The following is a 27,619-nucleotide window of genomic DNA, read 5'->3' on the forward strand; positions in this document are numbered from 1 at the left end:
GGAGGAGCTCTGGGCCCAGTGAGCACAGGGGGGAGCTAGGGGCCCAGTGAGCACAGGGGGGAGCTCTGGGCCCAGTGAGCACAGGGGGGAGCTAGGGGCCCAGTGAGCACAGGGGGGAGCTAGGGGCCCAGTGAGCACAGGGGGGAGCTCTGGGCCCAGTGAGCACAGGGGGGAGCTAGGGGCCCAGTGAGCACAGGGGGGAGCTAGGGGCCCAGTGAGCACGGGGGAGCTGGGCCCAGGGGGAGCTAGGGGCCCAGTGAGCACAGGGGGGAGCTAGGGGCCCAGTGAGCACAGGGGGGAGCTAGGGGCCCAGTGAGCACAGGGGGGAGCTTGGGGCCCAGTGAGCACAGGGGGGAGCTCTGGGCCCAGTGAGCACAGGGGGGAGCTCTGGGCCCAGTGAGCACAGCGGGGAGCTCTGGGCCCAGTGAGCACAGGGGGAGCTAGGGGCCCAGTGAGCACGAGGGGGGCACAGTGACTACCGGGGCTTGGGCCCAGTGAGCACAGCGGGGAGGGGCTTGGGGCCCAGTGAACACCGGGGGCAGCTTGGGGACCAGTGAGCACAGCGGGAGGGGCTCGGGGCCCAGGGGGCACAGGGGGGAGCTCTGGGCCCAGTGAGCACAGGGAGGAGCTCTGGGCCCAGTGAGCACAGGGAGGAGCTCTGGGCCCAGTGAGCACAGTGGGGAGCTCTGGGCCCAGTGAGCACAGGGGGGAGCTAGGGGCCCAGTGAGCACAGGGGGGAGCTCTGGGCCCAGTGAGCACAGGGGGGAGCTAGGGGCCCAGTGAGCACAGGGGGGAGCTAGGGGCCCAGTGAGCACAGGGGGGAGCTAGGGGCCCAGTGAGCACAGGGGGGAGCTCTGGGCCCAGTGAGCACAGGGGGAGCTCTGGGCCCAGTGAGCACAGGGGGGAGCTAGGGCCCAGTGAGCACAGGGGGGAGCTCTGGGCCCAGTGAGCACAGGGGGAGCTAGGGGCCCAGTGAGCACAGGGGGAGCTCTGGGCCCAGTGAGCACCGGGGGAGCTCTGGGCCCAGTGAGCACAGTGGGGAGCTTGGGCCCAGTGAGCACAGGGGGGAGTAGGGGGCCCAGTGAGCACGGGGGAGCTCTGGGCCCAGTGAGCACAGGGGGAGCTAGGGGCCCAGTAAGCACAGGGGGGAGCTAGGGGCCCAGTGAGCACAGGGGGGAGCTAGGGCCCAGTGAGCACAGGGGGAGCTAGGGGCCCAGTGAGCACAGGGGGAGCTCTGGGCCCAGTGAGCACAGGGGGAGCTGGGCCCAGTGAGCACAGGGGGAGCTAGGGGCCCAGTGAGCACAGGGGGGGAGCTCTGGGCCCAGTGAGCACAGGGGGAGCTAGGGGCCCAGTGAGCACAGGGGGGAGCTCTGGGCCCAGTGAGCACAGGGGGAGCTCTGGGCCCAGTGAGCACAGGGGGAGCTCTGGGCCCAGTGAGCACAGGGGGGAGCTAGGGGCCCAGTGAGCACAGGGGGGAGCTCTGGGCCCAGTGAGCACAGGGGGGAGCTGGGCCCAGTGAGCACAGGGGGGAGCTATGGGCCCAGTGAGCACAGGGGGAGCTAGGGGCCCAGTGAGCACAGGGGGAGCTCTGGGCCCAGTGAGCACAGGGGGAGCTCTGGGCCCAGTGAGCACAGGGGGGAGCTAGGGGCCCAGTGAGCACAGGGGGGAGCTATGGGCCCAGTGGGCACAGGGGGGAGCTAGGGGCCCAGTGAGCACAGGGGGGAGCTCTGGGCCCAGTGAGCACAGGGAGGAGCTCTGGGCCCAGTGAGCACAGTGGGGAGCTCTGGGCCCAGTGAGCACAGGGGGGAGCTAGGGGCCCAGTGAGCACAGGGGGGAGCTGGGCCCAGTGAGCACAGGGGGGAGCTCTGGGCCAGTGAGCACAGGGGGGAGCTAGGGGCCCAGTGAGCACAGGGGGAGCTCTGGGCCCAGTGAGCACAGGGGGGAGCTAGGGCCCAGTGAGCACAGGGGGGAGCTCTGGGCCCAGTGAGCACAGGGGGGAGCTCGGGCCCAGTGAGCACAGGGGGGAGCTGGGCCCAGTGAGCACAGGGGGGAGCTGGGCCCAGTGAGCACAGGGGGAGCTGGGCCCAGTGAGCACAGGGGGGAGCTCTGGGCCCAGTGAGCACGGGGGAGCTCTGGGCCAGTGAGCACAGGGGGAGCTGGGCCCAGTGAGCACGGGGGAGCTAGGGGCCCAGTGAGCACAGGGGGGAGCTAGGGGCCCAGTGAGCACAGCGGGGAGGGGCTCGGGGCCCAGCGAGCACACGTGGGGCGCTGGGGGCCCAGCAGCCGGCTGGCTGAGAGCGGCCAGAGGCAGCACAGCTGGGCTGACCTGTCTCCTTCCGTCCTCGGCCCGCAGAGGCTCCAGCGGGAGAAGCAACCCAATAAACCTGAAACGATACCATCAAGGAGCTGTCTCCAGTGTGGTGCCTGGGAACGTGGACCCCCTGCTGGAGAAGAAGTCGGGGGGCCTGCCGGCGCTGTGCCGTGGTGGGCAACTCCGGGAACCTGAGGGAGTCCTGGTACGGGCCTCAGATAGACGGCCACGACTTCGTGCTGAGGTGAGCGCCCGTCCCCTTAGCTGCTAGAGGCGCCTCGGCCCAGGGTCAGGAGGTCGAGACCCCCCAGTCCTGGCATGGCCAGGCTCCCCCGCGGACCCCAGGCCGCGCCCCCGCCCCCCGAGGGCCTCAGTTTCCCCAGCCGTGCATCGTGGGAGGGAAGCGGACGAGCAGCGCCGCTCTGGACCCAGATGGGGAACGACTCGCGGGAGGAAGCCAGCGGGGCCAGGAGCTTGGCACGGAGACGCCTGGCGAGAGGGCAAGATTTATTTGAAGACTCCCGTTTAATCTTGAAACTCAGTCCCGTTTTACAGTCGAGGCCGTTAATAAAACCGCATGTCTTTAATGTAAATTCGTTTCCCCGGCACCGAGTAAAAACAGATCCTCCAGGAAGACGTGTATCCTGGGTTTCTTGTCATGATCTCCACCACACTGTGCGCTCGGACCCCCAGGGGCCTTCTAGAACAGTCTCCCGCTTCCGAGGTCCTCTGCGTTTATGCCCTTAGACCCCTAGCCTGGCTTCTGGGAGCCTCAGTGTGCCCGGGGCGTGCAGCAGGAATATTCGTGGTGAGGGGGAGCGGGTCAGACAAACCTGACTTGGAGCCTGCCACCCGGAAGCTGTGTGTCCGAGACAAAGTCTTTGCCTTCGGGTTTCTTCCACCGGAAAATAGGGCCACAGGATGCCTCCCAGGTGTGGTTGTCATTACCATTAAGGTGTTAACGGGGTGCCTTGAGGGGCCAGGGTGGTGCCTTGTGCTTCTAGGTCATCAGCAGAGACGATGGTCAGGCTCGGGTGAGGTCGTAAAAGAGAAACGGAGAGGGAAAACGAACTACGCAAGCTTTTGCGCTGCGTCTTAACGACTTGAGTCCCTTTTCCAGCTCGGGAAGCTGGGGCCCAGCCACGGAGGGTGAGGCGCCAGAGGTGACATCACAGGCTTGTGGAGCTAAGGCTGACCCGTGCCCGTGGGGATGCGACGCGCGACCTTCTGTCCCTTGTCCCCCAGGATGAACAAGGCCCCCACAGCGGGCTTTGAGGCCGACGTCGGGAGCAAGACCACGCACCATCTGGTGTACCCCGAGAGCTTCAGGGAGCTGGGGGAGAACGTCAGCATGGTCCTCGTCCCCTTCAAGACCACCGACCTGGAGTGGGTGGTCAGTGCCACCACCACGGGCACCATCTCTCAGTGAGTCCCCTGGGGGGCTGGGGTGGAGAGGCCCCTCCCCTCCCCTCCCCTCCCCGCCCCTCCCCTCCCCCAAGAGGGATCAGAGGCCTGCCCTGAGCATGCTGTCCTAGCTTGAGAGCCAGTCTCGGGTTCCTAGCTCCCTCCCTCTTCCTTAAAGGAAGTGGCTTCACTGTCCTCAAGGCCAGAAGCCTCCTTGTCTGAGGACCAGCCAGCAAGCCTGACGGATTGGGGTGCAGGAAGCCCGGGGCCGCCCTCCCAGGAGGGCCCTGAGGGAAGCGGGCTCAAGCAGGGGAGGAGCGAGGGGGGCCAGGCCTGGGCTCGGCTGCCCTCCCACCCTGTCCCTGTTAGATGGGACGTGAGGCCTGGTGGTGGGGCGTTTACACCTTCACCTTGGGGCACACGTAACCTTGCAGATGGAAAAGGGGCGTTCGTGGGGCTCATCGGCCAGCGCCCTAGCCGTGGCAATGTGCGCTCTGGCCTCTGCTGCGCTCCGTGGTGTGGGGACTTGGAGAAAGTCGCCCCCCGCCCCCCACCTTTCTGGGGGGAAAGGCGGCGGTTTGAAAGTTCCTGAATTAGCCACGAGCGCCCTCTGGTGTCTACAGTGGGCCACTGCTGCAGGGGGACGGGGCTGTGGCGGGGAGGCCGCATCCCTCCCTCCCTCTCCAGTGTCCCCCAGCCAGAGCTGCGTGCAGGCAGCCTGCCCCCCCCCCGCCCCCGCATTAACCGCTCTTTCTGCCCTTGCAGCACCTACGTCCCTGTCCCCGCGAAGATCAGAGTGAAAAAGAATAAGGTGAGTCGAACTCGGCCCCTTCTCCTCTGAGCTCAGGCTCCTTTCGAAGGAGCTGTACGAGGCTGGAGAGCACCACCTCCCCCCTCTGCCGGCGCCTGGCTGCAGAGAGCCCTTGGGCCCCCCCCCCCCCCCGTGCCCGCGGAGGCCGTAGCCCCCACTCAGCTCCCCTGCTCCACAAACACCGGGAAAGTGTCCCCGAGTGGGGGTCCCGGACCAGCAGCGTCACTGGGGTCCTGTCACAGCTGCAGAGACTCAGACCCACCCCAGACCTGCTGAATCAGACACTCTAAGAGGAGGGGAGGGGGCAGCGATCCGGGCTTTTACCAGCCCTCCAGGGATGCTGATGCCGGCTGCTCTTTGAGACCCAGCGCTGTGTGGCGTGAGCTTCTCAAAGCCAGACCTCCCCTCCTGCCTCCATAGCTCCATCGTCCCCAGGGGGCCCCTGATAGGGGGGTTGGCAAGACGTGGGCAAAGGGCGGAAGGATGGAAGAAGTGAAGTGTCCATCCCACTGGTCCTTTGCATATGCTGTCCTCTTCAGATGGTGAGGTCAAGATCAGAGAGGTCGAGTAACTTGCTCAGGAACACACAGCCAGTTTGTGGTATGGCTGGACCCGGGCCTCCAGCCCCTGCCGTTTGCACGGGTGCACCGCCCGGGGAACGGGGGAGCCCTATGTGGGCCCAGTGGGTACGTGGGAAAGCCTCCCAGAGATGGCAGTCCCTTGAGGCCTGGCTGAGTGATGACCGGAGACCTGCACGGTCCTCTGTTCCAGTCCATTCCCGGGGGCTGGTCTTAGGCTTCGTGGACATGCATTCCCTCTACCGTCCGAGACGTCCCCTTCGCTGTCCTCGAAGCAGCCGGGGGGGTGGAGTCAAGGGCAGGTCTGATTCCAGGCACCTCCCAGCTTGGCCACCCTGGCTGTGTGACACCGGGCACATCACCTAGGCTCTCTGAGCGCGGTTTCCTCATCTATAACACGAGGAGAGGGAAAGCTAGCGCGTGGGGTCATGTCGTGGCACAGAGATCATTCGACGGGTGGGCGGCTCAGCCCCTGCGTTTTCCCTGCCCCGTGACAGAGGCGTCCCTGACCCCGCCGCATGCTGGTCCCTGGAACCTCCCTGGCCTGATGTGAATGTTACCGGAAGCCCTCTTCTCAGCCAGCCTTCTCCCCACCCCCACCCCCGTACTTTATTTCCTTTCTGCTTCATTTCTCTCCACGGCTCCATAGTTGTGTTCTATCTAGCACTCTCTGCCTCCGTGGTTAGGCCACCGCCGGTCCTTCCCACTAGGAGGGAAGGCCCACGAGGGCAGGGCTGCTGGCTCTGTTCGCTGCTCTGTCCCCCACAGCCACGACCGTGTGGGGCACCCAGCAGGTGCTCACGAGGGGCCGTGTCCTCTCCCCGCAGATCCTGATTTATCATCCGGCTTTCATCAAATACGTCTTTGACAACTGGCTGCAGGGCCACGGGCGATACCCATCCACCGGCATTCTGTCCGTCATCTTCTCGCTGCACATCTGCGATGAGGTACACCCGCCCCCCGTGCCTGCCAGGCCGCCCCACCCCGGGGGGAGCCCCTCATTCCGCGTTTCTCTGAGCGTCCGGGAGTGCGTCTGCAGTCAGGCTGACCCCTGGCCTCACCCGGGCCCCGACGTAGCTCTTCTCCCAGAAGCTCCCGTTCCTTATCTCCGCTCTGGGCATTCCCGAGAACGTTGGCAGCGGCAAGGGTTCTGGCTCGCTCTGTGCAGGCTCCGGAGGCCGAGTCACAGCTGGCGGGTGGAGGCTCGGATCTGGGGGCAGAATAACGGAGCAGGTCGTAACGGGGGAGAGCTGGGGTCTCGATCCCGGCCGCTCTTAGAATCGTCCCCAGAGCTAAATCCCAGCACCCAAACCACACCCGGGCCCGTGTTCGCCAGAATTTCTGAAGGTGGAAACCAGGCACCCAGGGCTTCCACTCTTCACCGACACTGAGAACCAGTGATCTTGCCAAGTGCGTGTTGTGTTTCCCTTCGTGGGTCTGCCTGACCGCCCGCCAAGCCATGTTGATTTGGGGTGCTCACTGCCACCCCGGGCAGAGGAGCAGGGGGGCCACAACACCTACACCCTTCTTCCTCCCTGGCCCTGGGTCAGGCGGGGCAATCAGATGTCACATGCAGCCGTCCCCGCCCCTGCCCCACCTGGATCCTGGGGGACATCCGGGGAGGGGGGAGGGGCTGCTCTGTCACCACCCTCCCCGTGAACCCGCACTGTCGCCAGAAGCCTGGGCTGTCTCTCCCAGAAGCCACCTCTCGTCCTCACCTCCACCCGGCTGCCTCAGAAATGCTACTCCCTTCTCTTCCCTCCTGCCCCGGGGCCGCTGTGGCCCTGCTGGCCTTCACAAGAAAGCCGTGCTGGCCAGCTGGCCACCGAGGTGTCTCCTGCCCCCGGTGGGGCCCCACCCCCCCAAATCTGCCCTCCCCGCTGCCGCAGCCCAGATAGCATTTCCTCTCCCTGGAGGGCATGTTCCTTCCTGGACATCTTCAACGCCTCCCCCGAGAGCCAATTCAAGTGTCACCTGCTATCTCAGATCCCTTGCGTCCTTGGCCCTGCTGTCCTCTGTGCTGCGGGAGCCCTGACGTTAGCCCCCGTCCTCACTGGTGCTTGTGGTAAGTCACAGGCTCCAAGGTCTGAGACCTGACTCCTGAGTCCCTGATTTCCCCAGCACCCACCCAGGGGGCCCCGGTGATGAACTCTGATGTATTTATCGCAGTGCTTGGCACAGAGTAAGTGCTCAGTAAATGCTGGTCACGTGTGGGAAAGGCCTCCCTGGCCACTGGCCAGTGAGGGCTCCCGAACCGCATGGATATTAGCCTCAGGGAAGAAAGAGTTCAGCACCTGCCACCTGCCTCAACGCGGTCATTCTTCTCGGCCCATTTCCCCGATGAGGGACGCGAGGCTCAGAATAGCGGTTTGGCGCTTGCTGGCTCCACCAGGCAGAGCTGGGAGCCCTGCTGGCAACCCCACTCCCCCTGCCCAGTCCCAGGAGCCTCCCTCTGAGAAGAGGCTGTCCTGCCCCGGCACCCTCGGGGCCACCCACGCGCTGGCCTCCCGTCGTGCCTTCTGGTGTTACACTTGACTTTTATGGAACTTGCTTTTGTTTCCCTGAGCCCCTGGGAGTTCCGGTAAGGAACCGGACGGGTTCTACGGAGAAGGGTTTCTAGGAGTCTTGGGAAGCATTGCTTACAGACTCGGGAGATGCCTGCAGGCTCCCCTTCTTAGAGGTTTTACCTGTGGCCCTGCCGTCTGGTTCTGACCTTTGCTTTGCCCCCGCAGGTAGACTTGTACGGCTTCGGGGCAGACAGCAAGGGGAACTGGCATCACTACTGGGAGAACAACCCATCGGCGGGGGCTTTTCGCAAGACCGGGGTGCACGATGGAGACTTTGAGTCCAACGTGACGGCCACCTTGGCGTCCATCAATAAAATCCGGATATTCAAGGGGAGATGACGCTGCAAAGGAGAACTGAGGCACGCCTCTCTGTGTCCAGCCCCAGCCTCTCGCTGGGGCCGTTCTGTCCTGGGAGCTTTGAGGGCCAGCCTCGGGGGTGGGGGCGTTCAGGTGCCCCTCGCGGCCTCCCGCGAGCCAACATTTGGCAGCGTCTGCTCAGCAAGGTCCCCGAGCCCCGCCGGGTCTGCGAAGGAAGTCTCAGAACTGGTCTTAGGTGGAGAGGGCCCCTCACTGCTGGCCCGGAGCTGGAGGGAGGTGGGGAGATGCGGGGGAGGGTCCAGTCTCCAAACACCGAGGTCCCTTTGGCTTCTGGGGAGGGGGCAGATACTTGGGACTCTGTGTTCTAAAGGAAAGGACAGTTTTCCGGGACGGATGGGCGGAGACTTTTCCTCTGCCCGGGGACCCAGGGAAGACCTCAGGACAGAGCCGTGTTGGACCATGTGGACACTGGGGGCAAGATGGCACCTTTCTTTGCACGATGCCCGGCCCCTCCCTCACTTGGCTCGACAACCCCCCGCCCCCCGCCGCCCCGCTGTCGTCCCAAAGCTCATTTATGGTGGCCGGAGAGGCTCCCCGCCCCGAAGGTCTTCACAGACTCGTGGAAGAGCGTTTCAGGCCCCGGCAGATGTCTTCTTCCCCAGCCGATGTCCCTGGAGCGATGGATCTTTGTGGCTGTAACCGTGGCTGAGAGCAGATCTGACCACTTCCGCGTGCCTTTGCGTCTGGGGAGAAACACGCGCATTGGCCGAAACAAGGCAAAAGCCTTGACTCGGGAGAGGGGACCCCCAGCAATGCCGCCCCCTTGCCCTATAGCTCGGGGGCATCTTTTCTAGTTTCCTGAGGCAGCGCCTGAGTTGGAGCAGAGCTAGGATGACGGGCAGTGCTGTCCAGAGGCGCGTCAGCCGTGGAACATCATTCTTGCTTACATTCACAGACAGTTGGATGTGGCGCCCATGACCTTCCAAGGCCACGCGTATAACCTCCACCAGCCGGCACTTTCCCCAGGAAACCCACGCTCTGGGCCACGTCCCTGCTGGCCACCTGCACGGTGTCCTGAGGGCTGCAGGGCCATCCCACGAACATGAGTTTCAGAGCGGGAGAAGACATACCTCATTCTCTCCCTCCCGGGCTGCTCTGATCTTTCCTCTTCGGCCTTCCTGATTATTTATTGATTTCTTCTTTTAACTCCGCTGACGTCGTGTGCACTTTGTGGCTCTGTGGCTGGTCCTGATGGCTTAGTTGAGCTTGTTCTTGCTTCGCCTGGCAGCCGGGGAGTGGGGGAGCTTGGATCTAGGTTCTTGGGGAGCTTCAGACTCGGGGTGGGGGGCGTCTAGGGCTTGGGGGCTTGCCGGTGGGCAGATCCCAGGGTTTCAGGTTGGCAGCTTTGCGGGGTGCTCCGTACCTCCTTCCCTTCGGCCCCACCTTCCTTCCTCGTCATTGTGGATTGGATTCGGTCTCGGGCTAAGAATCTCCAAAACAGAGCGGGACTCCCTTGGGGCCGGGTGGGGAGTGGGGTCACACGTATAGGAGGACAGTGATTGTTGGCTCTAGTTACTGACCCTTAATCAGAAAAAGCATTTTTCCTGTTGAGAGCATTTGCTAACAGGTCATGCCACCTTGAGGAGGCGTGACAGCTTCCTGGGGGAGCGTGAGGCATGCCAGTCTCAGAAGCCACGGGGCCTGTCTCCTGCGCTCTTGCGGCTCTCTGGCAAGCCCCGTTCTCCCGGCTGCAGCCTCTCCCTCTACAAACAGGGAGGGAGGCATGTTGTCAGCTCCGGGGCCACAGGTGGTGTTGGGCAGTTCCCAGGGGTCCCCAGAAATGGCATGCCGCGTTTGTCTCCCCCCAAGCCTGTGCATATGAGCACCGTCACTGGGAGAGATTCCTTAGCCTTTATTAGATTCTCAGAGATTCAGAATCCAGAATGTGATGTATAAAAACAAAACAAAACAAAAAAAAACAACAACACACAAACGACATGTGCCTGTTTTAAAGTCCTCCAAAGCATGAGACTCTCGTGACCGGTGAAGGCTCATCAGTCACTGTGAGGTCGTCATCTTGATCATCCACGCTCAGAGACTAGAGCAGGCATCTGTCGATTGGCTGATTGAGCCCAGGGACAGCCCTTGAGAACCGTGGCCACTGAGACAGGGAGCAGGGTGGACTCCCGAGCTCTTCCTGGGTCCATACAGGGGTGACAGGTTCAGGGCGCGCAGTCGGCTCCTGGGCGTTGCTGAGTCAGAACAGGTCCCCGTGGGGAGGAGGCGCAGGCTGTCCGGCCCGGCTGCCCGGTCCTGGCCGTCTCGCCCTCCCGCTAGGCCCGTTCAAGCCCGCCTGCCTTCCCATTTAACAGATCAGAAAAGCAGGACCCGGGGAAGGGAAGCGACTTGCAAAAGTGAACCAACAATCGTGACAGCACGAATCAACCATTTTGAGCAAAACCAGGAAATCGTCGGCTCTCTGTTTAAAACATCCTGAGGTGGGCTTTCCCAGCTGGGTTCCATCCAGCATCTCCGCGAACTGTGATGGGGGGTGGGCCTCTGCCTTCTCCCCACCTGGCTCGTCCCCAGGCTGCCCATGGTGGCCCTGGCAAGCCCTGGTGTCTGCCTTTTGCCGCCATCCCCCCAGTAGGGGAGGAACCTTGCTCCTCCCAGTGCCCCAGCACACGTGTGTGTTCATCGGCTTGGCGAAGGGGTCTAAACCCAATACGCTCCAATCATTGGGACTGGGATCGAATGCGCTGATTGGCTTAAGCCAGTTAGCGTCTCTACCCGGGGTAAGGATGGCTGAGAATTGGGCAAGACTGTTTCCCACAGAGCATTGAGCATACTGTGGGCGGGATAACGAGAAACCCCGAGCCAGAGGAGGCTCTTTAGTGTCCACCCCGCTCACTGTTGGACTCCCAGCCCAGGGCTCTGCCAGGTCTCCAGGCACAGGGCTCCTGGGAGGCCAGCCCCGGGCCCCAGGCGTAGAGCAGAGGTGTCCCCGCCTGCAGTCATCAGTGCTGAGCCTAAAGCCAGAAAGATGGGGGCTGAGGAGGAAGAGCGATCTCGGCGCTCTCTCCAACCCCCAGTGAGCCAGGAGTCACCTCCTGCAAAACCGGCACCTGCTTCCACAGGCCCCCCTGGAGCCCCTGCCCTTACCCCCTCCCCCCGTCGGGGCACAAAGCAGGGCAGGTTTGTAGCGTCTGGCCCCCAGAGCCATCGGGCAGAAAAGAAAGTTCTTAAACCCATGCCTTTTGAGACTCTGGCTTCAGCAGGTGTTGTCGGGCAAACCCCATGGGCTGTGCTCAGTGGGAGAAACCAGATACAAGAAAACAGGACTTGAAATAGGGAAGCCAGACAAGAAGGTGGGGAGGGCGATTCTTGTAAGTGCTGGGGGCAAGAAGGGCTGGGCCTCTGGGTCAAGGGTGGAGTGGAGTCGCAGAGAGTATTTCGAGCCGTGACCTCTGCTTTAAGTGTTCTTGTCAAGGCAGCCCGAATGCAAAAACGGGAAACGGAAAAGAGCTCACCGTCCCCCACATGGGGAGCACCAGAAATGCTTCCTCCAGGGAAGGACAAGCCCCGAGTGGCCGCTGTCCAGCGACAGATGGCCGGCCGCTGGCCACATGCCATCAGGAGCCAGCAGCTGCCCCTGTGCCACCCCCCTGCCGCCCCCCAGAGCTCGGGGTCATCACCGTGTCCATCACGGACATCTGGTTGGAAGCAGACATGCCCACAGGCCATGTGGTCTGGGAGACGGAGTCAGCTTTCCGCTTTCTCGTCCTGAAGAACCTCCGCCTCTGGGGCACAGAGAGGAGAAGGTGCTGTGGCAGGAGGGGCAGAGACCCCCCCAAAGTGGCGTTCACAGCTGGCATCCGGGCATTAGCAGCTTCCTTGCTCATTAGACGAGCGGCAATGTGCTTCCCACAAGCGTCCAGCCCACCCCCCCCCACCCCCCACTTTCCCTCTCAGCCCGTCAGAGACCTGCACTGGTGTTGAACTTGACCCCCTGGCTCAGCCGCGCTCATTGGGCAGAACTCCCATTTGTGTCCAGCTGCGGATGGCCGTGACCCCGACGCCAGCTCTAACCTGCCACCTCGCCCCCTGCCCCCCGCCCGGAGGCGAGCGCCCTCCCCAGCCGCGTCAGCACGTCGCTGAACTCACGTCCAAGCCAAAGTTTCCCGAGCGCTTTCCGCTCCTCGCGGTCTCGTTTGGTTCCTCGTCGTCGTCGTCAAATTTGCTTTCTTTTCCCTCTCGCCTCGTGTTTGGTTTGTAGCCGAGCGCTAATCTGAATGCATTCGGAATGAAGTTAGCCAGAGTCCGCCTTCCTCAGCCTTTGCTCTGTTTTATTTATTGTTGGACATGTCCAATGATCCAAATCAAAGTGAATTAAAAAAAAAAGCTATTTTATCGTTTGGGTGTGTTTGTGGTGTTTCTGGGCGGGGGCGGGGCATGCCTTCATGTTGCCCCCCCGCCCCACGGCTTCCGGTCAGGGGTTCTGCTCCGGCCTAAAAACGCCCCAGTGGCTCGTCGGCTGAGGGTCTCCTGGCTCTGCGTCCGTCCCTACCAAGGGCCCAGAGGTTCGGGAAGCAGAGCGTTAGCCTCTCAAATGCCACCGTGACTCTCACTGCTGTGTGACTATGGCGAAGCACCTCACCTCTCTTACCCTCCGCTGCCCCATCCGCCAAATGGACATGACCATGCCAGCCGTCAGAAGGGGTGTGAGGTCAAGAATAAAAATCACTCAGGAGGCCCGCCCGAGGAGATTTGCGTCGGCCGCTTCAAGCAGTCGCTGAAGGAGATAGCCTTGGCCGGGGCCCAGGGTGGGCGAGGTAGGGTTCATCTCTTCCCAATAAACAGGTACATCCGTGGACGAATCCCAAGTTTGATCCAAAGTCGGCACAAGTCTCTGACTTTGTGAATAGTCCAGAAATCCAGTCGTGGGGTTCTATAATGTAAAATTAGTGTAAATGGTGATAGTCCCCAATTCGTGTCGGCTCTCACAACGGCCCGCTGGGCATGAACTTGACTTCTCAAAGCGGTCCTGCGGAGCTGGTGCGTGGTTCCTGGGTTTCCATGTTTGCAAACAGGTGCAGAGTGAAAGCCAGACGAGGGCAGGGGTGGGGTTCAAAGCAAGCGTTCCCTCTGAAGGTCCGGGGCTCCCTGTCACTCTGCTGCCTCCCCAGGGGACGTCTCCCAGGCTGGGACCTTAGGGACGTCTTCCCAAAGTTGTTTGGGAAGTTTGTGAACTTCGGAAAGCAGCCCTCAGAGGCAGGAGGGGACAGAGAGGAACACAGGTGTCCTGGAGTCGGGCTGCCTGCGTTCCTACTTAGCTGTGCGAGTTTGGGCATGTCCCTGAACCTCTCTGAGCCCGAGCCCCTTGTGGATAAAGTCTGGGTGAGGGGGTACCTACCCTAGAAACACGCTTGAGAATTAAATGAGTGAATGCACACCACAGTCTAAGAAGAGAATCTAGTGCCCAGGGAGCCTCCTGTAGATGTCAGCTGTTATTAAAGTCGTGAGGAGACGGGGCTCCTGGGTGGCTGGGTCCGTTAAGCGTCCGACTTCGGCTCAGGTCATGATCTCGCGGTCCGTGAGTTTGAGCCCCGCGTCGGGCTCTGTGCTGACAGCTCAGAGCCTGGAACCTGTTTCGGATTCTGTGTCTCCCTCTCTCTCTGCCCCTCCCCCGTTCATGCTCTGTCTCTCTCTGTCTCAAAAATAAATACACGTTAAGAAAAAAAATTAAAGTCGTGAGGAGAGAAGGAGATGCCAGCAAAACCGCGAGGCCCCCTGGGGCACCCAGTCCGATTTCTTCTGCCCCCTCTCCTGCCCCGCCCCTGCCGGGGGCTTTCGTGCTGCTTTCTTTCCAAGTGGTTTCTTCAACTCTTAACATTCCCTTTCCTTGTTCCCATCACTTGGCTAACCTCACCCCATCAGGGCCCCTCTCTCAGTTTTGTTAACATGCGGCCCGCTCCCTCCACTGAGACCCGGCCTCCCCCAAGTTCCCACCTGGGCGAGCTCCCATTATAGCTGCAATGTGGGAAAGGGGCCACCAGGTGGCGACACGCTCAGCCGGGTGGGCGCTCATCCACCCAGTCCCAGGCCCACGGGCAAAGCCTAGGAAGGGGTAGGAATTAGCTAGGACCCTCCACGGGGAGCCCTGAGGACCTGAAAACGTTTCTTCAGGACCCTCGGGCACCTGCCCAGACACAGAGGACAAGAGCCAGAGCCCTCCAGGCCCAGTGCTGTGCACCCCCCACGCCTCCCACAAACGTAGGTCTTCCAGGATTGGGTGTTGGGGATCCTGGGAAGGTCCCCCAGACACACCCCTCACGCGGCCCCAAACACACGCTTGGCTGCTCAGCAAAGAGTTCCTGGAACCAAAAAGAAGTTCCTGGGAAGAAGCGTTCTACCTGCTTCTGATTTTAAAACGTGAGGACTTTTAAATGCATGCACTAATTGAGAAGAGATGAACCCCACCTCAACAATCATGTTTTCCACACGTGCCACTCCCTTTTTAAAATTCTTCCTTTTGGGGCGCCTGGGTGGCTCAGTCGGTTGAGCGTCCGGCTTCGGCTCAGGTCATGATCTCACAGTCCGTGAGTTCGAGCCCCACGTCGGGCTCTGTGCTGACGGCTCAGAGCCTGGAGCCTGCTTCGGATTCTGTGTCTCCCTCTCTCTCTGCCCCTCCCCTGCTCATGCTCTGCCTTTCTCTGTCTCAAAAATAAATAAAAACATTTAAAAAAATAATAATAAACAAATAAAAATAAAATTCTTCCTTTTTTGTTACTGTTGACGTCCGCAGTGTTTAGGGGGACAAGTCTGCCTCAAAAGTCATTTTGCCCCCGTGTCCGTGAGGAAGTGCCTAGGAAGTGTGCCTGTCCTGTGAGACACAGCGTCACCCAGCAAGGTGGAGGGTGTCCCTGCTTCCTCTGGTGCCCGGCCCACGGGGCCCCCCTCAGCTGTCCTCACCACGCCTTAGGAAGCTGGTTTACCTACACCAGGATTCACTACAGGTCGCGTCACAAAAGGAAATGTTCTGTGTATTCAGAGCCAAGTGAGGTCCCGGTCATGGGAGGTCCAGGGCACCTTTGCTGTAGGGGCCCGGTGAGGAAATGTCCCCCAGTGATTCCAGGGTCCCTCTGCACCTGCTGGGGAAGGACCCGCCTCTGTTTCTGCTTCTGATTCGTTCACTGATGCAACAACACCTGCCAAGTAGAGGCATCCCCAGGGCCCGGGTTCTGTCACCCCAATTCACGATCTCCATCCGTGGGATGATGCTGACAGATTCACCTGCCCCTGTCGCTCCCCTCCCTCTAAGGGCTCCCCCTCCCAGACCTGCCCAAGCCCTGGAGCCCCATAGAATAAGGGGAAGCCCTTCTGATCGTCGTCAGCTGAAACACTGGGTCCTCACAGGATGGCTGAATCCCAGGTAGCCTGCTTCTCAGAGATGCTGGCCACCTGCCCCACCTGACGTCCCGTGAGCACATGGAATAATTCAGACACTGGCCGTACTCAACCCCAACCCACTGCTATGGACCGGGTGATGTCCCCTACATTCTTATGTTGAAGTCCTGACCCCCAGGGTGATGCTGCTTGGAGGGGGGGCCTTTGGGAGGTGATCAGGTTTAGAGCAGGTCATGGGCGGGGCGGGGGGGGGCATGATGAGGTAAAAACCGCAAGGCAGCTCAGGAAGCCACCGTCCTGCTCGGCTCTGGGAAGTGCGCCCTCCCCCGACGTCTCCCCATCTCCGGGCCTCCACGGGGCTCACTCCAGACTGGCAACCGGCAGGAGGCCGCGTCTGGGGAGGAGATGGGCAAAAGACAACTGGAGTTTTTGCCGCGGTTCTAAGCCACGTCCTCCGATTCAGCCGGACCGCAGAGTACGAGTAGCAACAGGTTCCCGGATCAGCCTCTCTGTTAGCTCAGGCCTCACCGCGCCACGGTGGGACTGCGGCCCCGAGACCCCTGCCGCTTGGACACGGAGACTTGGACCTTGCCAGGTTATAGACCAGGGAGGCTGTGGGTCTGGATGAGAAACCACAGGAGGTGAGTGGGGACGGTCTCGGGAGGAACAGGACAAGGGAGCTAGAAAGAACAGAGAGGCCACGGCTCCACGGGGCTGTGAGGTGTCCCCAAGGCCAGGAACAAGATGACTTCAGGGAGAAATGTGGCAGGAGCTGTCGGAACGGCCTTTGAAATGGAGCAGGTCTAGGTGATGGCGAGCCGGAAGGCGGAAAGGGGAAGTCGGGAGAGAGCAGACGTCCAGGCCCCAGGAGGGCGGGTGCTGTGTGTAAACAGGGACACTGGGGTCAGCGGGATAAGGGCACAAACTGGGCAGAAACACACTTACTGTAAAGTCTGCCAGGAATGAAGGAAAGGAGGCAGCAAGGTGGCAGGTGCCAGGAAAAGGGACGTTGCTGGTAACCGCAGGGCAGGTGCAGAAAAAAAAAAAGTTTGGGGACAACGGGTGGGAGGGTGAAGTCCAGAAACATCCACGTGGACCCATAGGGACGCAGCGCTCACCCCAGACGCTGCTGCTGGGAGCGAGAGGAAAGTGACCATAGTCTGGGAGGGTAGCAGGGTCCTCAGGACCCTCAGGCATGCCTCACAGGTCAGGGCAGCGAGCCTACCTCTTCGCAGGGCCAGGGCGCTCCCCGCGTGTGGCTGGCACACTTCCTGGAGCGCGGAAGACCGAAGCCAGGGGTTGCGATGGCTATCGGCCGAGAACATCTTTTCTCAAGGCTTCCAGAAGGGGTGCGTACCTATTGGGAAAACTATCGCCTCGGAGGCCTGGACGCCCCGAGGGTGTCTGCAGAGCCGCAGATGTCCAGGGCACCTTCCTGTGGGTACCCGTGACTTCCGAGAACTCCTTCCCCTCCGTGTTTTATAACATTTGAACTGGCTTTCCTGAAAGTTTAACCGGAACAGGGAGCTCTGTGTGGTGTAGATCTGTAGATTGCTGGAAGGTCTCTCCCCGCCGGAGGCCCCCCGAGAAGAGGGCTTGGTTGGATCATAGACCCCCACAGGCCCCAAGGGTCCAAGACCCGGATCCAGACGTGGAGCTTCTCTGTGATGTGGGAATGAGGATTCCAGACTTGTCTGCCTCGGGGGATTGTGGGGGAAACTAACACACTTTAGGTTTACATGCATTTCGTTTGATAAGTACTCACCTAGGGCCACTGGGGGCTGGGGCTCGGGCAAGATGAGGTCTCTGCCATCCGAAGACCTCAGTCCGGTGGGGGGACAGGCAGGTAGCCAGACAGCGGCAACACCAGGAGAGGTGGGAGATTCTTAATAATGACCATGGTTCCCTTCTGCACCCTGTCAACATGGGCTAAGTGCTTTGCCTACGTGAATTTCATTGAATCCTGTGTCAATTCTGCCAAGAAGCACAATCCCCCCAGGAGAGGAGAATTTAATGAGGAGACAGTCTCCGGGAGGTGAAGAAACTTGCCAGCAAGGAAGGGGTGCACCCAGGACTTTAAAAGCAAGGTACTGAGCTCACGAGTCCTGGCTGAGAATTAAGCACCTCCATTCCCCACAAGAGTGTGGGACCAGGGGACTGTCAGCTTTGTTCTAGACTGAAGCACTTTGGAGATGAGCCCCCAGGGGCTGGTCCCAGGTGGTAGAGTGGGTCCTGCGCTGGGAAAGCCCAAGCTGTCCAGAGGCTCCCCTTCTGACCCCGCCAGGAGCGCTGGCCCGGCCACCTAGCAATGGTGGCCACCAGAGGGCGCAACGGACCCGCCTTCGGCAGGATTCCTTTCAACACTGGGTTTGGTTGGGAGCCAGACAGCAAGCAGTTGAAAAGCACATGAGAAAACACACACACACCCATGGGTAGGCTGCAGCCTCCTGGGGCTGATGACCGTGGGTCTGGGCCGCGGATACAGAGGGCCCAGGACAGCCTGGGGGTACGGACCATATCGATTCATTCGTCCACGTTCGTTGAGTGCAGAGCTCCGTGACCGCCGTGGGCGGGCAGTCATTCCTGTGCTGTCCTGATATAACCGTCTTGTGTTTCCAGTGGAGGTGGTCAAACCAGCCATGGGAAGCCACCGTGACACGTGGCTACAGGAAGTCAGGGTTCCGTGGAGCACAGGGCCTGAGCGTGTCTAGGGAGATCAAGGGAGACTTCCCGGAGGAAGAGGCTGAGCCGTGAGGGGTAAGGATGGTCACCCAAGCAACGGTGGGAGAGCATGCCAGGCAGAGGGACGAGCACGTGCAAAGGCCCAGAGGCGAGACAGGGTGTGGCACAATCACAGAGCGGCAGATGCTCCGTGACACCGAGGCAGGGAGGCAGGAACGAGAGACGGGGGTCGGAGCAGCGGGGTCCAGGTGTCTTGCGAATTTGGGGGGGGATTGGGCTTTATTCTCCGGAAAACCGAGGGCACTGAAGGGTGCAGCCCAGAGCAAGCGGGGAAGCCCAAAGTGCCCCCTCCAGAAGAACACTTGGTGGGGCGGTTGGACGCATATTTACGTCACGTGTGCACTTCACAAAGTGCCCCACACCCTTGCTCTCATTCAGCAGCACCCTGCCAGGAACAGGGGAGCAGACCCGAGCTGATGGCTGAGATAGGACAGCAGTGAGTCAGAGACAGACAGGGCCGGGACTCAGGATGGGGAGCTCTGCACTCCCCAGCTCTGCACACCGTCCCGCTGCTGGCAGGGCTGGGGGAAGGGCTGGGGGGGGGGGCGTCTCCCCAGTTGGACACTGAGCCCCTCGTGACCGAGACCATCCCGCATTCCCAGAAGCGAGCAGAAAGCCTGGTCCAGGAGCACGATGCACGTGTGAGGGATCGGAGAGGTTTGAATGGAACGGATGGGTAATGGTAAGGCCCGAGTTTCCATTGCTCAGGCTTTGTCACGGCCAAGACTCGGTCAGGCTTCTAGGCACTCCCAGGCCTCAGGGTCCCCCGAGTGGGTGGGAGACACGGATCACCCTGAGGATGACCGGCTCCGTTATTCCACAAAGGGACAGTTTGCAATGCTCCTCTGTGAACCACCCAGGCATCCCCAAGGAGTTGAAAACTCCTGAAAGTTATGAATGGAATCTCTTACTGAAATATAAAGTCATTTCTCTTTCTCTGTGGAGGTCGGGGTAGGGGGGAGGGAGAGAGAGAAGAAGAAGAAGAAGAAGAAGAGGAAGGGGAAGAGAAGGAGGAGGAGGAGGAGGAGGGAGGGGGAGGGGGAAGAAAGAAAGAAATGAAGGCAGGAAGGGAACAAGAAAGAAAGAAGAACCCAGTAATTTGTTCTTCCTCTCCCTCCCTCATCCTTGCAGGTGTATTTTAACAGAGTTGCCATCACAGAGAATGATCTATTTTTACATTTTACTGGCTTGTTATTTTGCAACCATTAATTTCCACATTGAAATGTGCGAAAACTTCTTAGCAGAGTTTCTAGAATATAGTTTATGTCCAAAAGAAAAGAAAGAAAGAAAGAGGAGGAGGAGGAGGAGGAAGGAAGAAACAGAAGGAGGAAAAAAGGAGGAGGGAAGGAGAAGGGCAGATGGGGTGATACTATATCTATACATGACACTTTTTTATTTTTTTATTTTTTATTTTTTTAAAATTTTTTTTAATGCTTATTTATTTTTGAGACCGAGAGAGACAGAGCATGAATGGGGGAGGGTCAGAGAGAGAGGGAGACACAGAATCCGAAGCAGGCTCCGGGCTCCGAGCTGTCAGCACAGAGCCCGACGCGGGGCTCGAACTCACGGACCGCGAGATCACGACCTGAGCCGAAGTCGGCCGCTTAACAGACTGAGCCACCCAGGCGCCCCACCTGACCCTTTTTTAAAAAAAATATTTCTAACTAGTATTAAAAATAAATTCTTTTTAAAAACCTACAGATTGGGAGAAATTATTTCCAAATCGCATACCTGATAATTTCCAGAATATATAAAGAATTCCCACAACTCAGCAACAAAAAGGCAAGCAACCCAATTACCCGTCTAAAAACGGTCAAAGGATTTGAACGGATACTTCTCCAAAGAAGATACACGAACGGACAAGGCGCTCGTGAAAACATGCTCCACATCGTTAGGCGTCACTCTGATGAGATTCTGACTGCACGCCCGGCAGGATGGCCGTGAACCAAAAAGTCAGAATGCGACACGCGCTGGCAAGGACGTGGAGAAATCAGACTCCGGGTGCCCCCCGCTGGTGTGAATGCAAAATGGTACGCCCGCTGTGCCACACGGCTTGGTGGCTCCCCCAAAAGTTACACGGAATCACCGTATGACCCAGTAATCCTACTCTTAAGGATGTGGACCTCAGTAACCGAAAATAGGCATGCCAACACATGGACGTGACTGTTCTCAGCGGCACTGTTCACAAGAGCCAATAGGTAGAAACGACCTAGGCGTCTCTCTACCTATAAGAGGGTAAATACATGTGAAGAAGGACCCCTTTTTATGGATGTGGAAACTAGGGCTCAGAGTGAATAAAAGGTTTGCCCCAAGTCTCTGGGGTCTTAGCAGCAGTGGAAAGATCAGAAGCTGATTCCTTGACTGTCCTGCTTCGGAGAGAACCCTAGGTCTGCATTGCTGGGCCCGTGGCCAGAGGTCAGGGGCTGGTCAGGTGATACCTCTGGTCACATTCTTCCACAGGCTGGACCCCCTGGGAAACCTAGTCCCAGCCCCCCGCCCCTCCCACCCACCTCTGGCTTTTCTGGGCTCCTTGGCCCGGCCGCACGGATTGCCTCCTCTCCTGCTTTTGTGCTGCTGGGCAGACTGGTAGGGAGCAGGCTTCTGGGCCCCTGGAAAGGCCGCTGCTGCCCTCTCGGCCTTGGCTGGAGGATGAGTCGGCCCTTCCCTCCTCGCACTCCCCATCCTATGCCTCATCAGGCTTCTAGAGCCCCGGGACAGCCACCACGCTTATCTTACCAGAATTCTTTCTTTGCCTTTCTGTCTACCTCGCTCCACGGGGAGCTCTCAATCAGACGCGTGTGAGCTCTCGTGCCCAGTGCGGTGCCTGGCAGTGAGCCGGTGCTCGATCGTGTGGGCCGAGTGAAGAAAAGGCATCGCTTTGAAAAAGGAGGGGTGGGGTGCACCTGGGTGGCTCAGTCCGTGGAGCGTCGGACTTCGGCTCGGGTCACGATCTTGCGTTTCCCGAGTTCGAGCCCCACATCGGGCTTACTGCTGTCGGCACAGAGCCCGCTTCAGATCCTCTGTCCCCCTTTCTCTCTGCCCCTGCCTGGCGCATGCACAGTCTCTCAAAAAAAAAAAAAAAAATGCTGGATGGATGGACATCCGGGTGAACAGAAGTGTTGAGGCAGAATGGGAAGGAAAGGGGCCTCGGTCTGAAGGTCAGAGAGCAGGCTCCCCACCGTTCCCAACTCGGCGGAGAACCACAGGACCCCCTGGCCCTTCTCCGACCCCATTTTTCTCATCTATAAAAGAAGGAGCTTGGATGACCTGATCCCCAAAGGCTTTTCCCGCAGTGATCCTCTCCGAGACTCCGAGCCTGTGGCCTCAGGTGGGATGGAGGGATGGACCCTCCCAAGGCCAAAGACTCAGGTCCACAGAGTGTTGGAGAGGTCAGGTGGAGGGATCCGCCTGGAGCGGAGGAGGATCAGCCTAGAACAGAGGCCACTTCGTGCTAAGGTTCAGGTGTGCCCAGAAATACCGTGGTATTTGCCCGATTCTGCCTTCCTCCTCCAGCGTCAGTGCCCACGGTCCTCTCTGCCGTTTACAGCTCTCGCCTAGAGCCGGGAGCCGAGGCCACCAGCTCCGTGCTTAGGAAGGCGTGGTGACTTATCCAAGGCTCCACCACCGATGGCATTGCTGTCTAGGCTTGGAAGGTCTCTGTTCAAATGACCCCGGAGAAGGAGCCCCATAGGTCTGGGTGCTCGGGAAGTCTTTGTTACCTGGGGGTAACAAAGGGGATCTCGTCTCTGGACTAAGACAGGGTTCCCTTTAAGGAGGTCGGTTCTCTGCAGTGCGTTCCCTCCACCCCCCACCCCTGCCACTGTGACAGCTCTGACGTCAGTTCTGTACTAGCGACCTCCTTAAGATCTTTCCTACCAGGGAAGGCAGCCCGAGTTGCCAGGGACACCCAGGGTATTGGCCTCTGGCCAACCTCTCCAGCCTTTTGTGTCTCGAATTGCCCCTTCTCCTCTCTTTCCCTCTGCCCCATGCCCTCCTGTCCCCCCCTCATCTCACCGTCATCCCCACTTGCTTTTTCCCCTCACACGCCTTTCCTGTGTTCTCCGTAAGACCCACTCCTCCTCAGTCCCTAAGTCAGTCCCGGTCCCTGCTGTCTCCTGTCCCCGCTGGGCTAATGACAGTACCCTGATCAGCGCTCAGGACAACTTGGTGAAATGGTGTGGTTCCCTGCCCCTCTCACCTCCCCGTCGCTCGGTACACACAGACTTGTAACTTTGTACCCTGAGCGCTTAGCACACTGCCCTGCTTTGGGCTGGTTCTGTGATGTATATAATAACAGCCTGCACTTCTCGGGTGCCGAGTGTGGGCCAGGCACTGAACCAGGGCTTCACGTGGACGAACCCACTGGCCCTTCACATCCATGGGCAGGCAGGGCGGCTCCTGGCCCATTACATATAGAAGCGGTCTGGAGCAGTGAACAGTCCACACAACTGTACTGTAGACGTCACCAGCAGCAGCAGCAGCACCACCACAATCTTCACCATCCTCCGCCCCGTTTTATAAATGAAGGGTAAGATGGATAAGAGAGTTTCAGGAACTTGCCCTAAGTCACAGAGCTAATAAATGCCAGAGCCAGGATTTGAATCGGCCATCTGGTTACAGGGTTCTGCTGCTTTCTACCCTGCTTGGCTGCCAACGTGTGTGTGGTGGGTATCGGAAGGAAAGATGTGATGCCTTTAGGAAGAGCAAGAATGAGAAGGCGTTTCAGGTACAGGCATCAGCAAAAGCCTGTGGGTGTAGATCAAGATGGCCCCCCTTCCGGACCCAGTGGTCTGGGTGAATTGATGTCGCCCCTGGTTCTCTGACCTCCACCCTTCTCCCTACCTGCCCAGAGGGCCGGAGCACCTCCTGCTGATGTAGCAAAGACCTGACCCTGACACATACTTCCTGTGCGGCATTTGGGCACATTTCTTAATCTCTCGGAGGTTCAATGTCCTCATCTGCAAAATGTGGACAAGAATCGCGCCTTCCCCATAGTTTGGTTAAGGATTGAATGACATAATGCCTCTGAATTGCTTAACGTAGTTCCACAAACATTGCGAGGGATCAAGAAACGGTTGAAGAGGTCGAATATATATAGGTTTATTTATTTATTTTTGAGAGACAGAGACAGAGAGCAGGGGAAGGGCAGAGAGAGAGGGAGAGAGAGAGAGAATCCCAATCGGGCTCCGCGCTGTCAGTGCAGAGCCTGACGTGGGGCTCGAACCCACAAAACAGTGAGATCATGACCTGAGCCGAAATCAAGAGTCAGACACTTAACCGGCTGAGCCACCCAGGCGTCCCTTGAATATATTTTTGGTGAAATGCATAGTGCGGACACTTTACCCTCGTCTACTCTGTCCCAGAGGACTGGCTCTCACAAACTACATTTTCCAGGCCCACTGGCCCACGGGTGGGAGGCCCTGGCTGGGGGGGAGAGAGAGCAGGAGGAGGGAGGGAGCTATGGGGTTCCTCCCTCTGCTTTGGGCAGCGTCTTTGAGGTGGCCTCATCCCTTCCCTGGTCCCAGCCCCAGCGAGACAGTCCCTGACAGGGTGCGAGCCCCAGGGGGCAGCCTCAGCCCCTCGCCCCCCGGTGTCAGCCCCTCCTCCCTCATCCCCCAGCCCAGGGAGAGATGCTGTCTGTGTTGCAAAGCTCCACGATGCCTCCAAGAGCCTCAGGAGTAGAGTTTGCCAGGACTAGTCAATTAAAAAAAACCAGGAAGTCCCATTGAAGTTTCATTTCAGCCAGTCGACATGTCATATTTTAAGGGGAAGTATCCCCAGATATGCAGGGAACATACTTACGTGGAAAAAAAAAAAAAAGAAAATCCTTGTGCATCTGAAACGCACATCGAACTAGCCTTCCTGCGTTGCATCTGGTGGCCCCACACGTGAGTCCTCTCAATTCCTCAGACACCATTGCACCTGACTCTCCGTATTGTCTCTGTTAAACTTCCCGATAAGGGCTCTTTTGTCGCCGGATCAGATGCCAAGGCCAGCGTGAGCCAAATTCGTGTTCCTGGAATCCGAAAGCGACCCCCTTACCCCAGCCTTTTATTCACCTTGCAGCTCCCCGGGAGTTCAAAAAGGAACACAGAATTTGAAACGGACGTTAATTGAGCAGACGTAAGTGCCAGGCACCGGAGCCCTTGGCAGAGATAAAACACTTTGCTCTCTTAATCGCTGGCATCAGAACACCTCTCAAAGAGAAGTTCTGTTTAGGAAAATACCTTAACGAGCCACTCGGGGTGGAATCGGGGACCCCGAGGGCAAAGAAAACCAACAAAAGAAACGGCCTGTGCCAGGCTTCGGAAAAGGAGGGGAATCTTTTTCTGCCGCAGAGGGAGCGGAGGGCAGAGCTGTCCCGGTTGCCGTAGGACTGGAGGGCAGAGCTCTCTGGTAAAGGAAAGCCCCAATTTTGTGACTCCCAGAAATTCTGTCGGGGATTGGCACGGAGCGCAGGGAAGGCTGGCTTGTGTCTGCTCCACAGTGTCTGGGACGACTCAGTGGCACGTCTGTCTCCCCGTGAGGTAGCTGGAAACGTCGAAAGCCATCTGTGCCTGCCAGTTTGGTGGCCGATGTGGCCTCAGCTGGGGCTGCTGACCAGAGCGTCATTCATCACGGCCATTCCGTGCGGTCTGGGCTTCTCCACGAAGGGAATAGGACTTTTTGCACGAATCGCAGGGGTCCAAAAGCCAGTGTCCCGGTGGGCCTGGCAGAAGCTGGTCTCGGACCAGACTGACCTAGTCTCGGATAGAAGGACCACTCCCTCCTTGCCCTGTCGGGGGGACGGGACTGCCCACAGTCGGGAGGCGGAGACGGACGGCTCCGGTGGAAGGGAGGGTGGTCAGGTCACATAACAGGAGAGCAGGCACAACGGGAGAGCTCGTCAACCATGGAAAAAAGCGCCATCTGCCACAAGGAGGGAGAGAAGAGGAGGAAGGGGGGAAAAGAAACCGGGAAACAAACATGCGTTTAGAACAACATGTGGCCGGAAATGGAAGTGAAAGACGGGAGCGGGGAGACTTGGGCGGAGGAGTGGACGGGGAGGCCCTAGAAATTTCAACCGGGTCGCTGACTTCCTTTGGAAGCTGGAGGCATTGCTGCGGGGTCACGTCCCCGTCCTCTGCCTCCCACGCGCCTCAGTCAAGTACCCCGGGCCCACCCAGGGCCTGGGCCGGCGTGTGCCTGTGCGCGCTCGTTCGTGTGCACACAGAAAGGGATGGGGCTCCACGGGTGACGTGTCGCAATGCTAAGAAGATGGAATGAAGGCTCTCAGACTTCATGACCCGGCAGCAAGGACAGTGACATGCCAGTAACTCTGAGCCCTTGAGCCCGAGTCACCGGGAATTTGCAAAAAACTTGGGGTGGGCTTTGGGTTTGTCTAGAGCGCAGAACAGGGAGTCAGGCCAATTGTACTCACTCATTCGCTCGTCTGTTCTTTTGCCCAACAAGCTTGGGTCATGCACCTGCGGTGTGTCAGAGACCGTGGTTGGAGCTGAGGCAGCAGCAGGGACAAGACAGCCCGGCTCTGACGCACGGAGGGGACCTTTTAGCGAGATGGGCAGTGAACAGGTAAATACAAGTAAAATTAAAAAGTGAATAAATAAAACACAAAATAAGAATGTCCGTGTCGGCCAACGGCCCCCAAACCTCAGCACCTCCCGCAATAGAAACTCGTGTCTCGCGCGCAGAGGGATTAGTGTGGGGGGGTTATCCAGTCTTCCCTGGTTTGGGGTGCAGGCTTCACTGTCGTGTGACATGCCTCCCATCTGCTGGGACTTACCGGCCCCACAGCCAGGGACGGGGGGGTGGGGGGGTGGGGAGCACGGAGGCCCGTGCGGAGGAGTTTCATACACCAGCGCTGGAAACAGAGCACAGCACTCCTGCCCAGGTGCCATTGCCAAGGGCGCGGTCCCGTGGCCACACCTCGCGGCAAGGAAGTGGGGAGGTGTGGTGTCCTGGGTGCCCGGGAGGAGGGGCGTGACAAAGGGGACGAAGGAGAAAAACAAGGTATGGTGACAGCGGCCGGGGTAAGCGGGGAACCGTTCACACCGTGCGGGCAAGTCAGGCCTGTCTGAAGAGATGGCACCTGAGCTAGCATCTAAAGGGCGACAGGTGCCTGGCGGTCCACGCCGCTGGGGACACGTGCCCCGCACAGAAAGGAAATCAAGGACAAGTCCCCGAAAGGGTGGCCAGGTCGGTGCGTTCAAGGAGCTGGGGCGGCCAGTGTGGACAACCCGGGGTGAGGGTGGCGAGACGGCAGACCCCACGTTCCCTGCAGGGCCCTCGAGGGAGCTTGATCTCAGCTCGAAGTGGCGCCAGGAGCCCCCGGGGGATTTCCAGCAGGGAAGTGCCCGAATCTGGGCTGCATTTTTCAGAGATCTTATCCTCCTTCCAAAGGGCAAGGAGGCCTTTATGGGTATTTGAGTTATCTGAGTTACAGTTTACCGTGTCAACCCATCCTCATGATAGCTTTGGGGAGGAGACAGCGTTGACCCTTTTGTGCGAGGGGAAACGGAGGGTCAAAAGCAGCAATAATTTTCCCAAGGTCACTCGTGACCTTGGCATAGCCAACTCTAGTTCCGGACCCAAGGCCAAGAGAGGAGTCATGGTTGAGGATAGAGGCCAAGGCTCAGTCAGGGCCCAAGGGTGGGGAAATGCCCCTCTGCCAGGAGGTGGACCTCTTCACCCTGAGGGACGGCCCCATGGAAGGAGCAGATCATAATACCCGTTTCTCTCGGCCAGTGGGAAGGACGCCTGGTGACCTTAGGACACAGTGGCTGTCAGTGATCGTTGCAAAGACAGCCAACTCACCATGCTCGGCTGAGGAATGGCCTCTCCCCAGAGATGTCTGTGCCCCATCCGCAGACGGTGGGAACATGTGACCTTACTTGGGAAGGGGATTCTGTATGTATGGCTAAGTTAAGGGTCTTGAGGTATTCCTCTATTACGTGGCTGGGCCCACTGTAGTCGCAAGGGCACTTCTAAGAGGGCAGGAGGAGAGGCAGAGTCCCAGACAGAGACGTGACAACATCATGGCCTGGGGCCCTGAGCCAAGCAGTAGTGGGCAACCTCTGGAAATCCGAGAGAACAAGCAAACGATTCTCCCCTGGAGCCCCCACCAGGAAGGTGGTCCTTGACTTGAGCCCACAGAGACCCATTTCAGACTCGTGACCCCCAGAGCTCTAAGGCAACAAATTCATGTTGTGTTGAGCCCCTGAGTGTGTAACAATTTGTTACAGCCTCATCACAGGACATGTGTACAGCTAAGATAGGGAAACACCCACGACAGGGACTTCTAGAGGCTCCAGGAGCTGGCACCAAAGCCGAGGGGTCCCGGCCACTGCCGGTTCTCAAGATCCCTGACGGCTGGGCCCGAGAGCAAGCCCAGCCTTGACCCTTGGCCACCTTGGCAGAGGTGGCACTCGTGGCCTCCCCAAGGCTGCTGAGCAGCTAGCGGGCCTGGTTAATCAGTAAGGCT

General features: G+C 59.4%; 1 protein-coding gene and 1 long non-coding RNA gene across 3 annotated transcripts in view; both read left to right on the forward strand.

The window, feature by feature from the left end:
* ST3GAL1 (ST3 beta-galactoside alpha-2,3-sialyltransferase 1) overlaps window positions 1–9,978 on the forward strand; it is a 95,272-nt gene extending 85,294 nt beyond the window's left edge. Inside the window, 8 exon segments of the mRNA XM_030303993.1 lie at window positions 2,354–2,386; window positions 2,389–2,409; window positions 2,412–2,465; window positions 2,467–2,555; window positions 3,557–3,736; window positions 4,481–4,526; window positions 5,932–6,051; window positions 7,837–9,978. Of these exon segments, the coding sequence (XP_030159853.1) occupies window positions 2,354–2,386; window positions 2,389–2,409; window positions 2,412–2,465; window positions 2,467–2,555; window positions 3,557–3,736; window positions 4,481–4,526; window positions 5,932–6,051; window positions 7,837–8,010 (717 nt within the window). The 3' untranslated portion in view covers window positions 8,011–9,978.
* A 4,762-nt stretch (window positions 9,979–14,740) lies between these two features.
* On the forward strand, window positions 14,741–19,450 carry LOC115506404. Of its 2 annotated transcripts, XR_003966365.1 has the most exons (3): window positions 14,741–18,153; window positions 18,741–18,820; window positions 19,270–19,450. It is a non-coding gene; the product is annotated as an uncharacterized LOC115506404 (long non-coding RNA). The 2 variants fall into 2 exon arrangements; XR_003966364.1 differs by having other exon boundaries at window positions 14,741–18,820.
* The last annotated feature ends 8,169 nt before the right edge of the window (window positions 19,451–27,619 follow it).

Source organism: Lynx canadensis, chromosome F2, assembly GCF_007474595.2.
Source record: "Lynx canadensis isolate LIC74 chromosome F2, mLynCan4.pri.v2, whole genome shotgun sequence".
NCBI classification, from domain to species: domain Eukaryota; kingdom Metazoa; phylum Chordata; class Mammalia; order Carnivora; family Felidae; genus Lynx; species Lynx canadensis.